At 36.0% G+C, this 20,000-nt stretch overlaps 1 protein-coding gene across 21 annotated transcripts in view; it reads left to right on the top strand.

Annotated features, from left to right (window-relative positions):
• The window catches only part of FOXP2 (forkhead box P2), a 534,423-nt gene that overhangs the window by 465,814 nt on the left and 48,609 nt on the right, over window positions 1-20,000 (top strand). For 16 of the 21 annotated variants that reach the window (XM_067042302.1, XM_067042293.1, XM_067042306.1 and 13 more), the window contains 4 exons: window positions 3,513-3,650; window positions 4,784-4,978; window positions 6,529-6,691; window positions 18,742-18,955. In XM_067042302.1, coding sequence (XP_066898403.1) covers window positions 3,513-3,650; window positions 4,784-4,978; window positions 6,529-6,691; window positions 18,742-18,955 — 710 coding nt within the window. Of the gene's footprint in view, window positions 1-2,841; window positions 2,894-3,512; window positions 3,651-4,783; window positions 4,979-6,528; window positions 6,692-18,741; window positions 18,956-20,000 lie in introns of those variants that run through there. The other 5 variants (XM_067042303.1, XM_067042311.1, XM_059073743.2 and 2 more) reach the window with 2 other exon arrangements.

Below are 20,000 nucleotides of genomic sequence, written 5' to 3'. Positions count from 1 at the left end.
CTCCCTCCCCTCCTCTATCACACATCTAAATTGTGGTCCCTCATTAGAATATTTTCATGAATAAAAGTATATATTTAGTGGAAAATATTTCCTTAAGCTTTACACCTAACTTGTGAAGGTATATATATTTTAGAAAGTTATCCATAGACTTTCAAATCTGATGCTGGTTTTGCCTGTTTAAATATTGATAAAGTAGTATAATCTTCAAAAATAATTTATGTACTCAGTTAATCTCTATTCGTCTTTGTCAATGAATTCCTAAAGTAGCTTGCAGTAGCAAAGAAAGGTAATGGGACAGTAACAAAAGTGATAAAGGAGGAATGAAGGAAACGTGTCACTTAAAATGATTCATTTAAAAATGGAGAAGTTCTGCATGTTCTAAACAAGGCCACTGGAGCAGTCTACATATAACATGTAATTGACATTTGTTGTAGGAAAAACTAATTTTCTATTTAATAAAATATTTAAAATTTTGAGTAGCCTCAAATGTTTCATTTTGGATGAGCTCATGTACGTAGATTTATAGGTGATAGTATTGGCTTATTTGTAATGTTAGAAATCCCTCAGAAGTGTACTTGTGCTTTCCTATATATATAATTAATTTCAGTTTGTGTTTTGTACATATCTTATGGAAGTAGAGTGTTCAATTAGTTGATTTATTTTTCTACATATCCTTATGTCTGTATATTGTTTCTGTTAGATGGCAGTTTCCTAGAGGGTACGCCAGAATCTGCTTAAAATTTGCAGAATATCATATAAGTGTGATACATATGATTTTAGGATGACAATGACATGATGGTTATTTTTATGTCATAAACTTTTAAATGTAAGGAAGACACTCACAAACCATTTCAAGAATAAAACATAATTAATTTAACCATGGTGAAAGGGCTAATGAACTCTAAAGAATGCAAAGGTAGAACACTTGCTTAAACTTGCTTGTACATCAAATCAGCAGCAAGCTATAGGGTAATATAATTTGTATATGATGAATTCTGATTGTAAACTTACAGTTTACAATAATAATTGCATGCCTCCATTCATATAACTTTTCATATAAAGTACCTTTGTTATTAGTTACATATAAAGTACTTTTACTTGTAGATAGAGTTATTAAGTGAAAATACTCCATATGCTAAAAAGTGGTAAGGGGCTGTTAGATGAGAGAGGTGTGACAAGTTTCTCATCACATGATAGACTTTATAGAAGGTATGTATCTATATGCATGTGTATAGCTATCTACATATACATAATCTAGCTACCCGTTTATCTATCTATTTATCTGGATTGGCAACCTTTTTAAAGTATAACCTGTTTGTCTTTCTCCGTTCCTTCATTTCAGTTTCATTCCTTGTTATTTGGAGACAGTATGAGGTAAATTATTCCTGGAAGGAAAGGCATTTTTGTAGATAGATATTTTTTTTTCCAAACTGCTTATTCTAACCATTCTTTTTGTTTATCAAGAACAATTAAGTAAACTGACTATTAAATAGTTAAACAACTAAACACATGGGCAACCCACTGGATCAATTAATTTTACAGCATACATTTCAGAATGCCTTTTATTATGATACTTTCAAGTACGGTAATCTATAGGTATGAAAGTATGTCCTAAAAAAATCCAGAAATATTTTTGAAAAGCACTTTTGAATTACTTTCTGTTATTCTGTGATTGTTTCCCCTCATGTCACAAAATTACATCTAATTAATCCATATTTCGAGATAGCAAGGGATAGAAAATACTCTTTCTTTAGTATGAAATATGAAGTGGTGTTTTTGAGGGAGAGGAATTAATCCATCCTGAACTTCCTTCATTTTTTTCTTCTAACTTTTTTTTTTTTTGGCTGCATTGGGTCTTTGTTGCTGCACGCAGACTTTCTCTAGCTGCGGCGAGCAGGGGCTTCTCTTCATTGGGGTGTGCAGGCTTCTCATCGTGGTGGCTTCTCTTGCTGCAGAGCACAGGCTCTAGGGGCGCAGGCTTCAGTAGTTGTGGCACGCGGGCTCATTAGTTGTGGCTCACAGGCTCTAGAGCACAGGCTCAGTAGTTGTGGCGCACAGGCTTAGTTGCTCTGCGGCATGTGGGATCTTCCCGGACTAGGGCTCAAACCCATGTCCCCTGCATTGGCAGGCGGATTCTTAACCACTGCGCCACCAGGGAAGCCCCTAACTTTGTTTTCATTATTAATTTCTCCTTTGTTTATGATATAAAGTGCCAGACTCGAAAAGTTTGAACTGTGTTCATCTTTTTCTGTTTTCAAAGACACATGTTGTCCCAAGAATTTGTTCAAAAGTGGTGTTTATATAAATACTTGCTTTTATTTACAGTAAATGTGAATTGTTTTTTCTAGGAAAGAAAATGATTGCTTTTTCAAAGGTTGCAAACTTGGCAAGTTGACAAGTTGTCTGATTACTTGCTGGTTAGTACAAGCAGTGCCTTCAAAGAGTATGACTGCCGCCCAACCGAGCAGATAGATACGTCAGGCTTCTGTGCAGGAGGACTTCCTATTCGCCTCTCTTGCCAACCTTTTCCTGTCTCTCCACAGCCTTTCTCTCTTTCTCTCAGACTTTCCCCCTGGCTTTTCCTTACTTTGTATTTTCCTTGCTTCATCTTTATCTTCTGCGTCTTTCTCTCCCTCCTTATTTCCTTTTCTTTTTGACTCTTTAATTTTTACAACTTTGAAGAAGAAGGAAATGGTAGAAAGGACATTTTGAGCCAAATACTTTATTTTTCAGTTTAATGAATAACCTTTGAGTAATCTTTAGATTTCTAGACTTCCCGGTATAAGTTTAGTTTAGCTTGAAATAAGAAAACGTTTAAAGGAGAAGCTAGAATACGAGGCTTATGATCCCTTCTTGAAGAGGACCTATCTATGTAGCTATTTTCTGGGGATATGTAAGTAAATAAATAAATATCCTATATGAGTTATTATAAGTACTCCTGTAGTAATATGTATTACTGTGTGTATTTTTCTAGTACTGTGTATATTTTATATAAATATATTAAATTTTGAAGACAGGTTATATTTTATGAATAAGTACACTGCACATACATTCTTTTTACTAGCTTTGATAACAGATATTTAAATGTGTATTTTTCCAGTCATTTAATCTTTATCATATCTATTTTAATCATACCTGTAAATCATTTCAAAAGGCTTTCATTTGTAGCACTGTGACATTGATGAGATTATCAATTATGAAGTATTGAGAAAACTGACATGTAATTGTTTATTTCTAATTATGCTAGTCAAAGCAACACGTCTTAGCATAATACGTAAGAGGTGTGGAACGTAAAGGTGGGATCTGATGACATCTGATGCCTCTGGAAAGCCAGTGTCTAAATACTGTGGTACCTAAAATACCATTATTAAATAGTTAAATAATATAACAATTATTCTATAAAAATGATTGGTCATCACTACTAAAGAGTTTGGTAGGGATGCCATATAGCTATGAAGTAGGTTAACAGACGTTTGGTAATGTCCACTCTTTATCCTTCTGTCTCTGTCAAGGTGCCTGTGTCGGTGGCCATGATGACTCCCCAGGTGATCACCCCTCAGCAAATGCAGCAGATCCTTCAGCAGCAAGTCCTGTCTCCTCAGCAGCTCCAAGCCCTTCTCCAGCAGCAGCAGGCAGTCATGCTGCAGCAGGTAATGTGGATTACCTGCTTTGGAATGCTAGCACCCGTGTTGACAGTGCCATGGGCATATATGACAATTCCTTCTCCACTGGAAAGGACAACCTGTCAGCATGCTAGAACATAAATGTAGCATGTTAATTGCAGAACTGGGTAGTAAAACTTAGATCCCTTAGTGTTTTTAAATTCATTAACGTCTAGAGTAAGAGCAGAAATAGGTACCATTTCAACATGAGATAAAGCAATATTTAAATATTCACATACTTAGGTGCTTTGGATTTATAGACTTGCCAACAAAAGTGCAAAGAGACTTACAGAGAATTGCTGCTTTTGAAATTTCTAACCCTTCAACCCTCCTTTTAGTTCACATAAGTATGAAATTGGAACTGGCTATTTTGTTACAGTAAGGAAAGTAATGTCCCAAACTTGCCTTTCCACAATAAATTCAGATTTTAGGAATAGAAGTAGCTACTAACTAGAACAAAGTTGAACAGCTGAGCCACCAATTCATGAGGTTAATCTTTTTTAAATAGCAAAACTAATGTTCCTAATATGTACATTATTAGAGCTTTGAGTTTATATAAAGTGGACTTTATGTTATAGACTTACTTCTCATAGAGAAAATAATGTGCTTTACCTAAATTCTTATAGATTTAACGACTTGCTAGGTTCTGTTGATGTTCTGATGATGACCACAGGCCAGTTACTTATATTTCTAAGTCTGACGTTCTCCTGTCCATCCGATGGATGACAATTTTTTCCCAGTAAGAACTGGTCATTCTAATTTTATGTAACTCTATAGTTGGTTCTTATAAATGATAGAGTAGAACCTATTTTTATGTGCTATTAACGCTGCAGGTATAATCATCGAGAGTATTCATTTGGCTCTAGCCATTTAGAATACAGATCTTCTATACCCTTTCGTTTAGGATACTTTGGATTCTGGATTGGAAAGTTTCATAGCTGCCTTGGCAAAAACAATGCATGTGTAGATCTGTCTCCTGGAATCCAATGCGTATCTGTCGTTGTTCTTGTGAGACGAATCTTAATGGAGACTCTACCCTGTGCCAGTCTAGAAGAGTTTAGGGGGTTTATAATACATGCAACTTTTGCCGTTATTTATTAAAGTCAAAATGGTTTATTCAGCAACAACTACAAGAGTTTTACAAGAAACAGCAAGAGCAGTTACATCTTCAGCTTTTGCAGCAGCAGCAACAGCAGCAGCAGCAGCAACAGCAGCAACAACAGCAGCAACAGCAGCAACAACAACAGCAGCAACAGCAACAGCAGCAGCAACAACAACAGCAGCAGCAACAGCATCCCGGAAAGCAAGCAAAAGAGGTAGGATCTGGCCAGCTCACCCACGCAGAGGAGGGCGAGGCTGGGAAGGGCACTCGGAGGCCAGGGCACTGTTAGACCCTCCTATCACCAGGCTCTTGCTGTCCAAGATGCATTATTGTACATTTGTACTGAGCTTCATAACAGTAACAGGAGAGCTCTCCTGCTCTACTGTTTTTGCAGCGTGGGACTTGAGAGCTACGATCCAATGCTGCTGTCGTCTACTGTTCACTACTGAATCACAGCATACAAAGAGCAAGCTGTGTGGTGGACAAAGTACTGATTATCTTGTATCCACCGAGAATCTAAGTTGGTGAGGGAACCTTATCTTTCTCAGTGGTGCAGCTCAGAAAACAGGCATGCAAATTGAGGCTGTGGTTGGGAGTTAGGGGGCAGGGGAAGCCAGGGAGAAAGTGGTTGAGCCCAGATTTCAAAGTCACAGGCCCCTGATTAATGAACTGCTACTGTAGGTTTGGAGTGGCGAGTAGAAAGTTCCAGTTTGATATGCTCATAAATCAAACTGACAAGCTGGCTTCTCGGGCCTAGCTTGCGCTTGTCAGCAAACTGCATCAAATATAAACATAATACAAACAAAACACGTTGAAGTAGTTAAATTGATCAGCAGGTAACAGAGCCGTTGTCTTCAAGCTTCCCATTATGCAAACGTACAGGAAACAGTTTTGACCCCCTGAGGCTTTGTTTCTGTTTGGATTTGTGAATAGAATTTCAGACAGCCATCAACTACAGAATAGAAATTGCTCCCTTATTTCTCGGGAGGCTCTGGGCAATCCACATGACTTGCTCTGTTATGCAGTCTGTTTTCCAGTGAGCGCATCAGAAGTTTCTCTTTTCCCCAAACTAAAAAGGAAAGGTCTTCCACAGCAGCTTGTCTTTCTCTGAAGTGTGACTGCCTTCTCATACCCTCCCGAGTCCAAAAGAAGTCTGCTTTGTCTTGTAATGCCTCACAAAATGGGAACTTACACTTTTCCTTCCAGTAAGGGGCACTTTTTTTGGCCTTGAACATAATTCTACCTTTCATATATTCCAATAAGAGAGAAGAGGAAGAGAGAGAGCTAACAGGCCTGTCCTATGAAGGCTACATCCCAGTTTACTAATAGATCACTAGAGACCACGGTCATGGACTTCTGCAGATCAAACTTATTCAGTTGGAAAAAAAAAAGAAAAAGTGTTGTTGAAGTTGACTGTTTCTGTAAAGTGTCATTCTTTGAGTCTAAGTAAATTTATTATCATCTGCAATAAGCCTGTTGTTAAAAAGTCTGAACTTTTGTGACACACTTTCTCTAGACCTTGCTCCATCCCCTTTCAAGGCAAGTTCCTTGGTTCTCTGTTGCTGTGTTAATATTTGAAAGAAAAGCAACTGAAAGTCTAGAGCTTGCTCACATTCTGCCCTTGAGCTTTGACAATGGGATGACCGTTCGCAAAAACATACCGGGGCGATGAAAGAAGCTTACGTCTCTCTGTAGGAGGGCTGTTTGCGCAGACCCTGGTCTCTGCCGTCCGTTCGCTCACTGGGTTGGGTTTTCTGACACCAGCAGCAGCAGCAGCAGTTGGCGGCCCAGCAGCTTGTCTTCCAGCAGCAGCTCCTCCAGATGCAGCAACTCCAGCAGCAGCAGCATCTGCTCAGCCTTCAGCGTCAGGGACTCATCTCCATCCCACCTGGCCAGGCGGCCCTTCCTGTCCAGTCACTGCCTCAAGGTACATACAAACCGCTGCGCACGCTCCATTTCTCAGCTTGCGCTTGCTGCCACTGTGTGGCCTGTCTACCTTACACCTTGAGAACTTTCGTTTTTATAACCTTTATGTTAATTATTAAAGCATGATTGTTATGAAAATGAAAACACGACAATCCAAAACCTTTGGGACGCAGCAAAAGCAGTTCTAAGAGGGAAGTTTATAGCAATACAGTCCTACCTCAGGAAGCAAGAAACATCTCAAATAAACAACCTAACCTCACACCTAAAGCAACTAGACAAAGAAGAACAAACAAAACCCAAAGTTAGTAGAAGTTTGGAGTTTGGGATTAACATATACATTCTACTATGTATAGAATAGATAACCAACAGGGACCTGCTATATAGCACAGGGAACTCTACTCATTATTCTGTAATAACCTGTATGGGAAAAGATACTGAAAAATAATAGATACATGTATATGTATAACTGAATCACTTTGCTGTACACCTGAAACTAATACACATTTTAATTCAACTATACTCCAATATAAAATAAAAATTAAAAAAGGAAATGACTGTTAACATGGTTGCATGCCCCTTTTTCTTGAGACTCAGAAGTTTTACTCCACACTGCTTTTTAAGTGTGCAGTAAACTGCTTTCAAGTGCTTTGTTAGATATTAAATGTGTATTTATTAGTCTTATGGAAGAAAATGTATAAGGGCAACACAATTCAAGCTATTTAATTCAAGCTATTGAATACACACTGAAGATCTGCAGGGAATAGGATTAGTGGGAAGGCTAACAACACTCCATTTAACATAAGTGAGCTGATAGGAGTTTTGGTGGACAACTGATAAGAAAAAGATAGACGCTCCTAATCTTCACGCTATATATAAAAGGAAGGCTTTATGTATTTCTACAGAGAATAGTCCCAGTTATGCTTTGGGGGACCTCATCATGCATCCTGGGACCATATTGATCCTCCTTTCTCTAAAAGGATATTACATATACATGTACTGTATTGTGAATTATAGCTTTAAAAAGCTGGCAATTGTATTCTTGTTTTTCTGATAAGAAAACTTCAGATGTACTTTGATAATTCAATAATACAATACCATACAAATATACAATTGTATATATTCATTATTTGAGTCAACTTTTGGGAAATGGAAAGAGTTCTAAGTAAAAAGGTAAATGAAAAAGAATGGTAAACAGAATGATCCTTTGTGTGCTAAAATTCTCAATACAGGTAAAAGTCATGTATCCATAAACATCCTAAAAGCATATTCTAATTTCCATTTGGATTTTGTTGGAACAACTTTAATCCAAGTGAACTTTCATTCAGGTCACTTATATTTGGTCCAGAGGGGCTCACATTGCAGTAGTACTTGCTGTGCATTTTTCTGACTCTATAGGGTACACTGAAGAAAATAAAGAACAATTAAATATACAAAAATTATAATTAGGCTAATAAAAGAGTCTTTTAAATACACATAATTATTATTTGGGGCACATTAAATTATAAATATTGTGGTAAATGTTTTTCTCTTTATTTATCACATTACTGTCTCCATGGCTTATTTTTCCCAGAATTCCTCTTTCATTTAACTTCAGATCCTCTAATTCACCTGACTGAATCACTCCTAGGAAATCAAGAAAGATAAAGTTTAAATAGTGAAAGAAAAACAAGGCAATAAACCCACTTTTCTGTGTCATTCCAAAGAGAATTGGAATAAACCATAGTGTCACCACAGCAGTGAATATTCCATTCACAAATAATTGTCTTTTTGGAAAAATAAATGCAACTTGAGGACAAAGAAAGAAATAAGGTTAAAAAAATAAAGGCGTTTATAAATTAGTTCAATGTCAATATGGATTTCTTTCATAGAAACTGTACTAAAACAAAAGCAGTAAATTTATGTCATTGATTTTCTTAGTAAAATTTAAATGAAGTCTATACTTGGGATCTGGGTTTATTTCTCTCCTCAATAGAGAAGTATGATTTTATTTGAGTAAAATCATTCAAACAAACATTTCAAGAATGTTTAAAATAGATGTTCGTAGAAACAAGATGTAACTTATCTGAAATATATTTGTTAAACTGCATTCTTCCAAAACAAGCATACAAATATCTTGCGAACAAGAAAATTCATTATGATATAACCATTCTAATAGTTTTCAAATGAAAACTTTCTCTAATTTCTGAGCTTTCTTTTGACAGAATTATCTTCCTTTTTTTTCTTCCATTTAGTTTTTCCTTCCAGTTTTATTGAGATATAATTTACATACAGCACTGTATAACTTTAAGGTGTGCAGCATAATGATTTGACTTACATACATCATGAAATGATTGACCTACAACACTGGGTTAGTTCCTGATCTGCACAACATAGTGATTCGCTATTTCTCTACCCAACAAAATGATCACCACTTACTTTCTTCTATTTGTATTCTCCGTAAGATATATGAGAAATAAAACTCACTGAATGGAGAACATTGAGGGAAAGGAAGTAAATCTGAAAACATATCTGGGTTTGAGCAGAAAGTGTATTTTTTAAGGAACATTTTTAATTGAAGTGTAGTTGATTTACAATGTTGTGTTAGTTTCAGGTGTACAGCAAAGTGATTCAGGTGTATATATATATATATATATATATATATATATTCGTTTTTAGATTCTTTTCCCTTACAGGTTATTACAAAATACTGAGTATAGTTCACTGTGCTATACAGTAGGTCCTTGCTGGCTATATTTTATATTTTATGTATAGTAGTGTGTATATGTTAATCCCAAACTCCTAATTTATCCCTACCCACCACTTTTCCCCTTTGGTAACAATAAATTTGTTTTCTGTGTCTGTGGGTTTATTTCTGTTTTGTATATAAGTTCATTTGTATCATTTTTTATTTCTAGATTCCACATATAAGTGATATCGTATGATACTTGTCTTTCTCTGTCTGGCTTACTTCACTTAGTATGATAATCTCTAGGTCCAAACAAAAAAGATGGAAATCATCATTGTGTTTTCAGCTGTTTAGATGAATGTGTGAAAAGTGCCATTGTGGAGAGTCCCATCAGCCAAACACAGGTGGAATGTGTCATAAACCAGCTACAGTAAAGGAACATAAGTTCATAGTACTCTTCTGGAATCTCAGAGTGGGAGAAAGTAAAGAAATAATTGTTAGATAATGTAAGCCTTGAATCATTTCTGCCTCAGTTACTGGTTATTTTGGACAATTAATTTTTTTTTAATCAATTTTCAGTTCACTTTGCCTCAGGTTTTTGGTTGGCTGATTAGCCACAAATAATAGCCATATGAAAACCAAGTAGGATTAACATGCAATAATGATATTCTCACTGTATCTTTAAAAATATGCTATATTTGCAATATTTACCCCCATAATTTAACACAGCTTGCTCAGACTACTTTTTTAAAAAATTTTATTTATTTATTTTTGGCTGCGTTGCATCTTCGTTGCTGCGCGCGGGCACTCTCCAGTTGCTGCAAGCGGGGGCCACGCTTCCTTGTGGTGCGCGGGCTTCCCATTACGGTGGCCCCTCTTGTTGCAGAGCACGGGCTCCAGGCACGTGGGCTTCAGTAGTTGTGGCACTCAGGCTCAGTAGTTGTGGCTCACGGGCTCTAGAGCACAGGCTCAGCAGTTGGGGCACACGGGCCTAGTTGCTCCGCAGCATGTGGGATCCTCCCGGACCAGGGCTCGAACCCATGTACCCTGCATTGGCAGGCGGATTCCCAACCACTGTGCCACCAGGGAAGCCCTACTCAGACTGCTTATAAAGTTACAATTTCTTTTAACTGTATAAAAATATGTACATGAGAATCAGATAGATGTAACAAAATTATAATTTTGATAAGGAGATTTACAGACATTTTTCTCTATATTGCAAAATGATGTAAAGTATTTTATCATTTTAAAGTAAGTCATTTTAAATATTAAGCATTTCAAGTCATCATGAACATTACTATAATATTGGATTTTAATGTGAAATAGGCCATTAAATTACGATCTCTAAGTATGTATATAGAGTGACTGTAGGTATACAGAAGTCAAAAAAGGATGGATTTGTAAATCAATCTTGAATAAAATACTGATTATAAAGCTATTTGATACAATGTGTACTTTAAATATCAACTAGTAATTAATTAGTGACATATTTTCATGACCCTGTACCACTGTCTACAGGTTAAAAAATAGGAAATTATTGTGACATGCATTTTAAACTTTGATATGTTTTTGACATGAGATAGAAGTCAGTGTATCCCAATACACAATATATTCATAGTTTTAGTATTACTATAGGGATATATATACACACACACACATATATATTTGTATATGTGTACATATGTTTAATTCTAACTTTTAAAATATTTTTTGATTTTGTAGAAGCTATCTAAAACAAACATTTTCATTACCAATCTGAAAGACCAAACAGGGAATGCTAGATAACCAGCCAGTCCTATTTTAAACTAACACCTTGTAGAACTAGATGAGCTTGGAATCTGTTGTACAATAAAGAAAATGATATCTTTTTAAATAAAATATAATAATGTCTTTCATGCTGAGTTAGGACTGTGCTGAAGTTTTTCTTTGGCATCAGTATTCAGCTAAAGTCAGCTATTTGTCTTGGACTTCATGCTTTGCTTATGGAAATCTAAATAGCCAGTTGGCTACTTCAACACCACTCGGGCATCCTTGATTTTTTTGCTTAATCTGTGATCATGGGCTTACATAGAACATATATCTAATTAGGGTAACAGCACCAGCTTTATGAACAATGTACGTCATGCAGAATTATTGTTACCATTTTAGTATTCCCTTTCAAATACCAGTAAATCTTCTATTTGTAATTTAGGAAAATCTCCTTTGGGGTTTTACATGCTGAAAACTCCATCAATGAGCTAGAGTTTGAAGGTACATTTATTATAGTGGGAATAAAACTTTGCAAAGCTACTTGTGAATGCTGTTATGCATAAAAACTAACTTAGGGATAAATAAATACATAGGGAAATATTAAAAATATGTTGAGTTAGTTGAGAAAATTTAAATGAGATAGGAAGAGGGAGATTAAATTATATCATAATTCTAATTGTTGTAGAATTGTTTAGTATACTAACACGTATATTAAAATGGGTTTAATGCCATTTAGGCCATCTGTCTTTAAAAAAAAAGTTATATTTGTCAATTCTTTATATGTTGAGAGAAGACTTAAAAGGAAAACGTCAACTTTGCCACGTTAAAATGTCATGATCAAGAAAAATAAGAAATCATTGGTTTTGTAATAAAATATCAAACGGTAAAAATGCAGCCTGTAAAAATTTTCTTAGTAAAATCATAGCAGGAATTTTTTTATATCAGATATATTCCTGTATCCCAGAAATTCTTTCCTTGGTAGAGATATTTGCCTTTGGTCTCAGTTTCAGCCAAATAGCTATTTTTACTTCTTGTAATTCAGCATTTGGATGAAATGTGTTTTAGGTACACCTGTCATTGAAAGTACATTTTAAAGATGGGCATTTTACCTACAGGTTATAGTAAGCCCCTAGTCAAATACAGATCAATAAGATGTTAGGTTTGGCAAATTATAAATGAACACTTGGCTTTCTGAAGGTAGCTCAGAAATTGGAATAATGGTTGCCACTGGAGAGGAATACTGGGGACCCAGAGGTCAGGGCTGGTAGGGAAATGTAATTTTGCAATGCATACCCTTCTCTGTGATTCAATTATTTTGGCCATGTGTGTATACTAGTTTTTCAAAATGTAAAATTTAAGATGAAAAGTGAAAACTAATGATAATATTTCAATAATTTCAAGTATTGAATATCAAATCATTCAATAAAATATATGAATAAGACAAATAATTTTACCAAAATTCACTTTTATTACTTTTAATTGTAAATAACCCTAGAAAATAAGTTAATTAAAAATTCACAGTAGGGGGCTTCCCTGGTGGCACAGTGGTTGAGAGTCCGCCTGCAGATGCAGGGGACACGGGTTCGTGCCCCGGTCCGGGAGGATCGCACATGCCGCGGAGCGGCTGGACCCGTGAGCCATGGCCGCTGAGCCTGCGCGTCCGGAGCCTGTGCTCCGCAACGGGAGAGGCCACAACAGTGAGAGGCCTGTGTGCTGAAAAAAAAAAAAAATTCACAGTAGACTGACTTTATATCATACTATATTAAAATTATTTATTTAATATTAAAAAGTAATTACTAGAAGTAAAAAATAAAAGGACGTGGAAAGAATCGTTTATTTTTTAGTGTGAAAAAGATGCTCATGTAAGTTTTACCAATAAGTGAAACTTTTACCCCTTTTATGCCCCAAGAATGTATAATCTAGATATGAATGATAAAATTTTCATTAATTCTTAGCACAGTGCTTGGCACCCAGTACTCTGCAAACTCTAACTCTAGAAATAAAGAATTATTATTTAATTGCTTTATCTGTCATATTACATGCAATTTGATTAGGAATTCTTCTTTTTATTCTCTCAACTATTGGAAAAAGAAACCTTTTAATGCTTATTTGTAGGCCTGACAGTGAATGAAGCCCAAGTCACCATACAAAAGTAGAATAGGGTTTCTCAATTTTTTGTGGGCACGGAATTTTAAAATTATGAAATTATAAAACTTTTCAGCAGGGGTATTGTATGTATATATCCTTGAAACATGTTTTAAAGGAAAAATGAATAATCTTCACTTAAGATTTTAAGTTGACTATTATTCTGTGATACTCTAGTCCACTGATTCCCGGATTGTGCTTGCCACTACACTTGTGGTCTGGTCCATTGAACAGCTCTTTTATTGATTGATTGATTGATTTATGGCTGTGTTGGAGCTTCCTTGCTGCGTGTGGGCTTTTCTCTAGTTGTGGCGAGCCGGGGCTACTCTTCATTGTGGTGCACAGGCTTCTCATTTCAGTGGCTTCTCTTGTTGCGGCGCACGGGCTCCAGGTTCGCAGGCTTCAGTAGTTGTGGCGTGCGGGCTCAGTAGTGGTGGCTCATCGGCTCTAGAGCACAGACTCAGTAGTTGTGGCACACAGGCTTAGTTGCTCCACTGCATGTGGGATCTTCCTGGACCAGGGCTCAGACCCATGTCCCCTGCATTGGCAGGCGGATTCTTAACCACTGTGCCACCAAGGAAGTCCCTGGACAGCTCTATTAAGTAATATTCATTGAGTTTTTGCTCACTGCAGGCACTCATATAGGCGCTGGGAGTAAAGCCATGATGAAAACAGACAGCAAACTCCACCATCATAAAACTTACCTTTTAGTGTAAAAAATGTAACAAGACAGACTGTAGAAGACAGACAACAAATACGTCAAGTAAAATATATAGTGGTAACTGCTAAGGAGAAAAATTTAAAAGCAAGGATAGGAAAAAATTAAGCAACCACAGGAGACGGGAGGAGTTGAACTTGTAGACAAGGTAGCCAGGGAAGGAGTCCTGGGAAGGGGCTGTGTGAGTAATGACCTGAAAATGTGAGGGGAGCTCGGCCACGTATTAGCTCTTGAGCAAGTTGCTTAACTTTTCTGTGCCTCAGTGTCCTCATCTCTAAAATGAAAATAATGATGGTAATAATAATAATAAAAACAATAATAGTGGTTTGGGCATTACATTAGTTATTATGTATGAAGCCTTTGGAAAAGTCACTGGCATATGAGAAGCACTATATAAGTATCTGTTAAATAAAACAGACAAAGAAACCTGCTAGAGGAGTGAGTTGGGGTCAGAGGAGCTGTATAAACAGGAGCTCAGTTTTGGACATGTAAGATTTGAGAATTTGTTAGGGTTATGTGGAGATGCCAAATAGGCAGCCTGCAATTCAGGGAAAGGGCCTGGGTTGGAGATTACTTGAATCCTAAGCCTATACCTGGTATTTAAAACTGAAATAAATTAGTGTAATTGTAAAAAGAATTTGTTGAGTTAATTTTTTTCTTTCAAACATATTTGCAAAACACTGAGTTAAAGAAAGAGACTCAAGTTTTCTTTGTTACTAGACAGATATCTCAGAACTGTTTTACTTGCTAACATGAACCACAGGTCTCCAAGATGGAAACAACAGACCTCTGAGATCTCTTAGACTAACAGCATTTAGAGAGTACTGTTCCATAGAACACAGTTACTGCCTGAAAAAGTAAATTACTTCTTGCCTATCATCAAAACATAAAAAACTCCCCAAACTTTCAAAATGCTGCAAAATGGATTGGCTAGTTTTTTTCATTTTCATAAATAGTTTTGTATCCATAGAAAATAGCTAAGCAAGTTGATGTGAAAACTTTGTCTCATGGGCAATGTAATAGTTTACTTTAAAAATATCTGTACATTGGAATCATCTGTGGAGCTTCAAAAGCTACTAGAAATTGTGATTTGATTTGTTGGGGCTATGGTCACGGCACTGTAAATTTTAAAAGATCCCCAAGTGATTCTAATATGTAGGTGCTTTGGGGAGCTAGTTTTGCTAACAGGAATCTCTTTTTGACATTATTTATTCTCTGTCCCTTATTTAAAATAGTTAAAATTAAATATTTAAAATATATAATTATTAATATTTTTAAATATTCTTTTAATTAAGGATCATTATTTGGATGATGAACAGGTTATTTATTTATCAATTTTTTTTAAACATCTTTATTTGAGTATAACTGTTTTACAATAGTGTGTTAGTTTCTCCTTTACAACAAAGTGAATCAGTTATACATATACATATGTTCCCATATCTCTTCCCTCTTGCGTCACCCTCCCTCCCACCCTCCCTATCCCACCCCTCTAGGTGGTCACAAAGCACAGAGGTGAACTCCCTGTGCTATGCGGCAGCTTCCCACTAGCTATCTAATTTACTTTTGGTAGTGTGTATATGTCCCTGCCACTCTCTCACATCGTCACAGCTTACCCTTCCCCCTCCCCATATCCTCAATATCAAATGTTTATGTGCCTACTGTTTGTCACCCTATCATTGTGATATCATAGTGATACCACTAATTTTCAAGGCAAATGAATAGTATAATGGAATTCTACTTTTAGAAGGGAAGTGGATATTTAGGTTAACTAAATTATTAATGAAATCCAAAAACTAAATTATCAACAACATCTTTAACTGGTATAGTTTCAAAAAACATCTGAGTCTTTAGCCAAAATATAAAATGTTATTAGCCACTCAGTCTGTTAGAATCAACTAGTACCATTTATAATTCTTTAGACATTGGCCTTGTAGGAGAGCAATGGTTATAAATAGTGTGCCCTTTAAGAGTCACAGAACTTCCATGTGCAAACCAATATGTCTTCGAAAACTGTAGGAACCTGTTTTAGTCAATTAAATCAACAACTATTTCTTGAGCACATACCAGGCACTGCTCTTGGCACTGGGGGGTCTACCAGTAAAATAAGAAATCCCTGCTCTTAGACAATGGTGGAGGGAGACTGTAAAACAAATAAATAATATAGTTTAGGGGCCGATAAATGCCCTAAAGAAAAATAAAGTAGGGTGAGGTGGAAGGGCACGATAAAAGGCAGGTGGGGAGGGGCAGTGGTTGATAAATGTGGTCAGAGACCTCTCACGGGAGGTGACCCTTGAACCACCTGAGAGAAGGGAGGGAAGAAGTCGTGAGATTTGCAACCAGAGGAGCCTAGGCTGCGAGGGCTGCCAGAGGAAAGCTCGAAAGGGAGCAAACGTTTGATGCATTCGAAAAGGGCAGAAGGCTAGTATAACAGAATGAAACGGAGAGAGACAGCGATGGATGAGGTCAGAGAGACAGGCAGGAGCCAAATAATAACTGCCAGCACCTCACGGGCCACGGTAAGTTTTTTTTTTTTCTCTTTTCTTTTTTTTTTTTTTTTTTGTCTCTAAGTTCAAAGCCATTGGAGGCTGGAAAGCCATTGGAGGGTTTGCTGGGGAAGTGCCATGGCCTCATTTACCTTTAGAGAGATAACTTTGGGCTGATAGATGAAAAGTAAATTAGCCAAAGCCAAGGTGAAAACAGGAAGACAGTCAGGAAGCTAGAGCAGTGGTCCAGGCAAGAGCGGACGGTGGAGCAGAGAGGCAGCAGAGAGTTCTGATACAGAGGATGTGTTGATGCTCTCACAGAAAAGGATTTACTTGTGGAGTTTTGCTGTTAGGACACCTAACACATGCAGCCAGGTAACAAAAAGTCATGGTCAGAAAAGTTTCAGTATCCCAGGTGAAAGCTAGAATTAAAACAATCATTAATGATCTTTATATAGAAATTATTTCCTGTGTAACAGAAATACCTTTCTTTATTAACCCGTCCTCTTCTTTTTAGAAAAAACAGCTTTTAATAACTTTGGGAATCTGAGTTACCCTGTCTTGTCTTTAGTCTCAGGCCATGTCTTAAAATCTTGAGGAGCCAGAATCACCAGAATGATAGCTTTCAGTAAAACTGTCTGTTTGAAATTTTGATAGGCATAGCAGATTAAGGTTTCCACTGTGACGAATAATTTGACCAGAAGTTATGTTTGGAACAGTGTGAATTCTTCTGTTGCTCTGGGCTACTTACCACTATGTTTAGATCAATGATTTTTTTCCACTTGCAGGGGTAGGGGTGAGAGAGCTCTCCTCACCATCATACTCTGTTATCTTTCCCCAGTCTCCCCTGCCTATTCCATGCCACTTTACTCTCATGCAGCTCTCAACTGATCAGCATCACTAGAGCATCTGATGTGGGGGGGAGGGGCAGGGGAAGTTTGATTAGCATTTTCATCCTTATATCAGATATTGTAGGTGAACACAGTAATAAAAAAACATAGATTTTGGACCCACAGGGCATCAGGTTTGAATTCTGTCCACTGGTTATGAGCTTAGTGATTGGGGCAACTATTTAATCTTTCTGAGCCTCCATGCCCTCATCGATAAAATGTAATGATTCCTAATGTCAGGTGAGGTTAATTTAGATTATGAATGTAAAGCGCCAGAATATAGTAGATGCTCAATAAATGATAGCAATTATAATTACAAGTACATTTTCTCCTGTATATCTTTATTCAGCAGTTTTCATATTTTTAATAAAATATTTTAGGAGCAAAGGCATTCAAGTCAGACGGCCTGGATTTAAATCACAGCTTTATCACACATAAGCTTTGTGACCTTAGATATATTTTTGAACCTCTCTCCCACTTTGCTTCCTTATCCGTAAATAAATTGGTTACAATAAAAATATCAGCTCCATTGGACTGTAGTAAGGATTAAGGAGCATAAGGTATATAAAGAATATATGAAGGCACAGAAATTGGCATATATAAGTAATGTTTTGTAAGTCAAATACTGTAAATAACCATCTCTCAATTCCTTATTTCAAAATTACAGTGAAAAGCTAAAGTATTGTACCTAGCTTTTCTATTTTCATTCATCATGTCAGATAAATTTGCATAATCTGAGCCAGGAATTTATTTAAAATGAGTAGTTGATTTATTCTATCAGTCATAAAATGAAGGAGAAATTTAGATATTATCTGCTTAATTGATCCATGTAAGTTAGCATATTGGCTTATTCAGGGCCTCAAAATGAAATTCAGTTATTTCCTTGGCCATTCTGAGAAAGATCAAAATAACTAGATAATTGTCAAATCTATTTTTCTTTTGACTTGAGTGTTTGCTGTTTTCCCCTGACATTTGTGTTTCCCACCTTACTTCTTTTTTCATTTCTTTTGATATGTGTTATTTCCAAATGTTCTTTCAGTTCCTCACTGATAAAAACTTCATACTAGCAATAAGTAAAAGCTTGAATAAAGTTAAATAGTTAAAAAGTTAAAAGTTGAATAGTTTAATTTTCAAATGGAACTTGCTGTGTTTTTTCTACTGATCCTTGATATTATTCCCAATACTATTATTTCTAGTACTGTTCTTGAATTGGTAGTCTTTAACAAATAACTGATTATTGAAGAGAAAACGATAGTGCTGATGGTATAAAGTGGTTTATTATCATACATTAATAATTCTGGTAACTTTACTTTTGTGGTTGGCCTTAATCCAGTGATAATACTAAGCTCATTATATGAAATTTACTTTGTTATATTAGTGGGGCTTTCTTTCACTTTATAGCTGGCTTAAGTCCTGCTGAGATTCAGCAGTTATGGAAAGAAGTGACTGGAGTTCACAGTATGGAAGACAACGGCATTAAGCATGGAGGGCTAGACCTCACTACTAACAATTCCTCCTCGACTACCTCCCCCACCGCTTCCAAAGCGTCACCACCAATAACCCATCACTCCATGGTGAATGGACAGTCTTCAGTTCTAAATGCAAGGCGAGACAGGTAAATCTCAGGAGATACATTCTGTTACATATCACCAATCTTTACTTTCACCATTTGTGAAACTAAAAATAATGATTTGTACTTAACAGGGGCAGAATGTGTAGAGCAACTAATTAAATAGATAGAAACCTTTATTTAGATTATTTGTATTTATATTATTTTCATTAGAAAAAAAGAAATTCAGATACCAGCAGTGTAATGGATAGAGTGGGGAATTTCCTGAAGAAGAAAGTTAGTTGTTAATAAGTGCATGCAGAATTATTGTGTCAATATATTTTTATGGCTAAGATGCTGTGATTAACCTGATTGCTGAAATGAGAACATTTTTACCATTTTAAAACTTAATCAGTTTCAAATAATTAAAGATGCATATATATCCCCTTTATATATGTTACAAACATGTGCTTAGAAATCAGAGAATAGATATACATAACCATATAAACACAGGTATAATAAACCAGAAGATAGAAGATCTGGTTTGCCCTTTTTATTGTTGTAGCATGATGGAATTATAAATAGATAATAAAAATGAATTTACAGTGGTAACTTTCTGAATAAATTTGCCTCAATATTCATAAAGAAAAATTATTTGATTTCAGTTACCAACACTGGGTACATTATATTAGGTAATTTTTCAACTTACTGTTTTATTTTAGTTGTGTAAAAACTGCCTTTGTAAAAGGATCACCCATGTATTTTTTTGTCCATTTAGTTCTATTTATGCAGGCATATTGTTATCTAATCAGGTCCTTTAATGTAATTTACATAATCTAGAAGCTAAAATATTGCTCAATATGAAAACTATCATTTTAAAAGATGAAGCATAAGTGTAGGACTTCTTAACAGAATGTCTTAGTCTCATGATATATAGCTGTAAAATTCATATTTAAATGGAGTGGATTAATAGTGTTCTGTTTTGTATGTGAATACCTGCCTAGCTGCCACAAACCCTTTCCCCTAAGCAAATATTTTTTCAAAGAAACGTACATATAATTACAGTACAGTTTAAGATATAATGCTATAGTTTGGTGATGTTTTTTGTCTT

The sequence above is a fragment of the Kogia breviceps genome, chromosome 9 (genome assembly GCF_026419965.1).
Source record: "Kogia breviceps isolate mKogBre1 chromosome 9, mKogBre1 haplotype 1, whole genome shotgun sequence".
Classification (NCBI taxonomy): domain Eukaryota; kingdom Metazoa; phylum Chordata; class Mammalia; order Artiodactyla; family Physeteridae; genus Kogia; species Kogia breviceps.
Note: the sequence above shows the minus strand (reverse complement) of the source record. Positions and strands in the feature narration are given on the sequence as shown.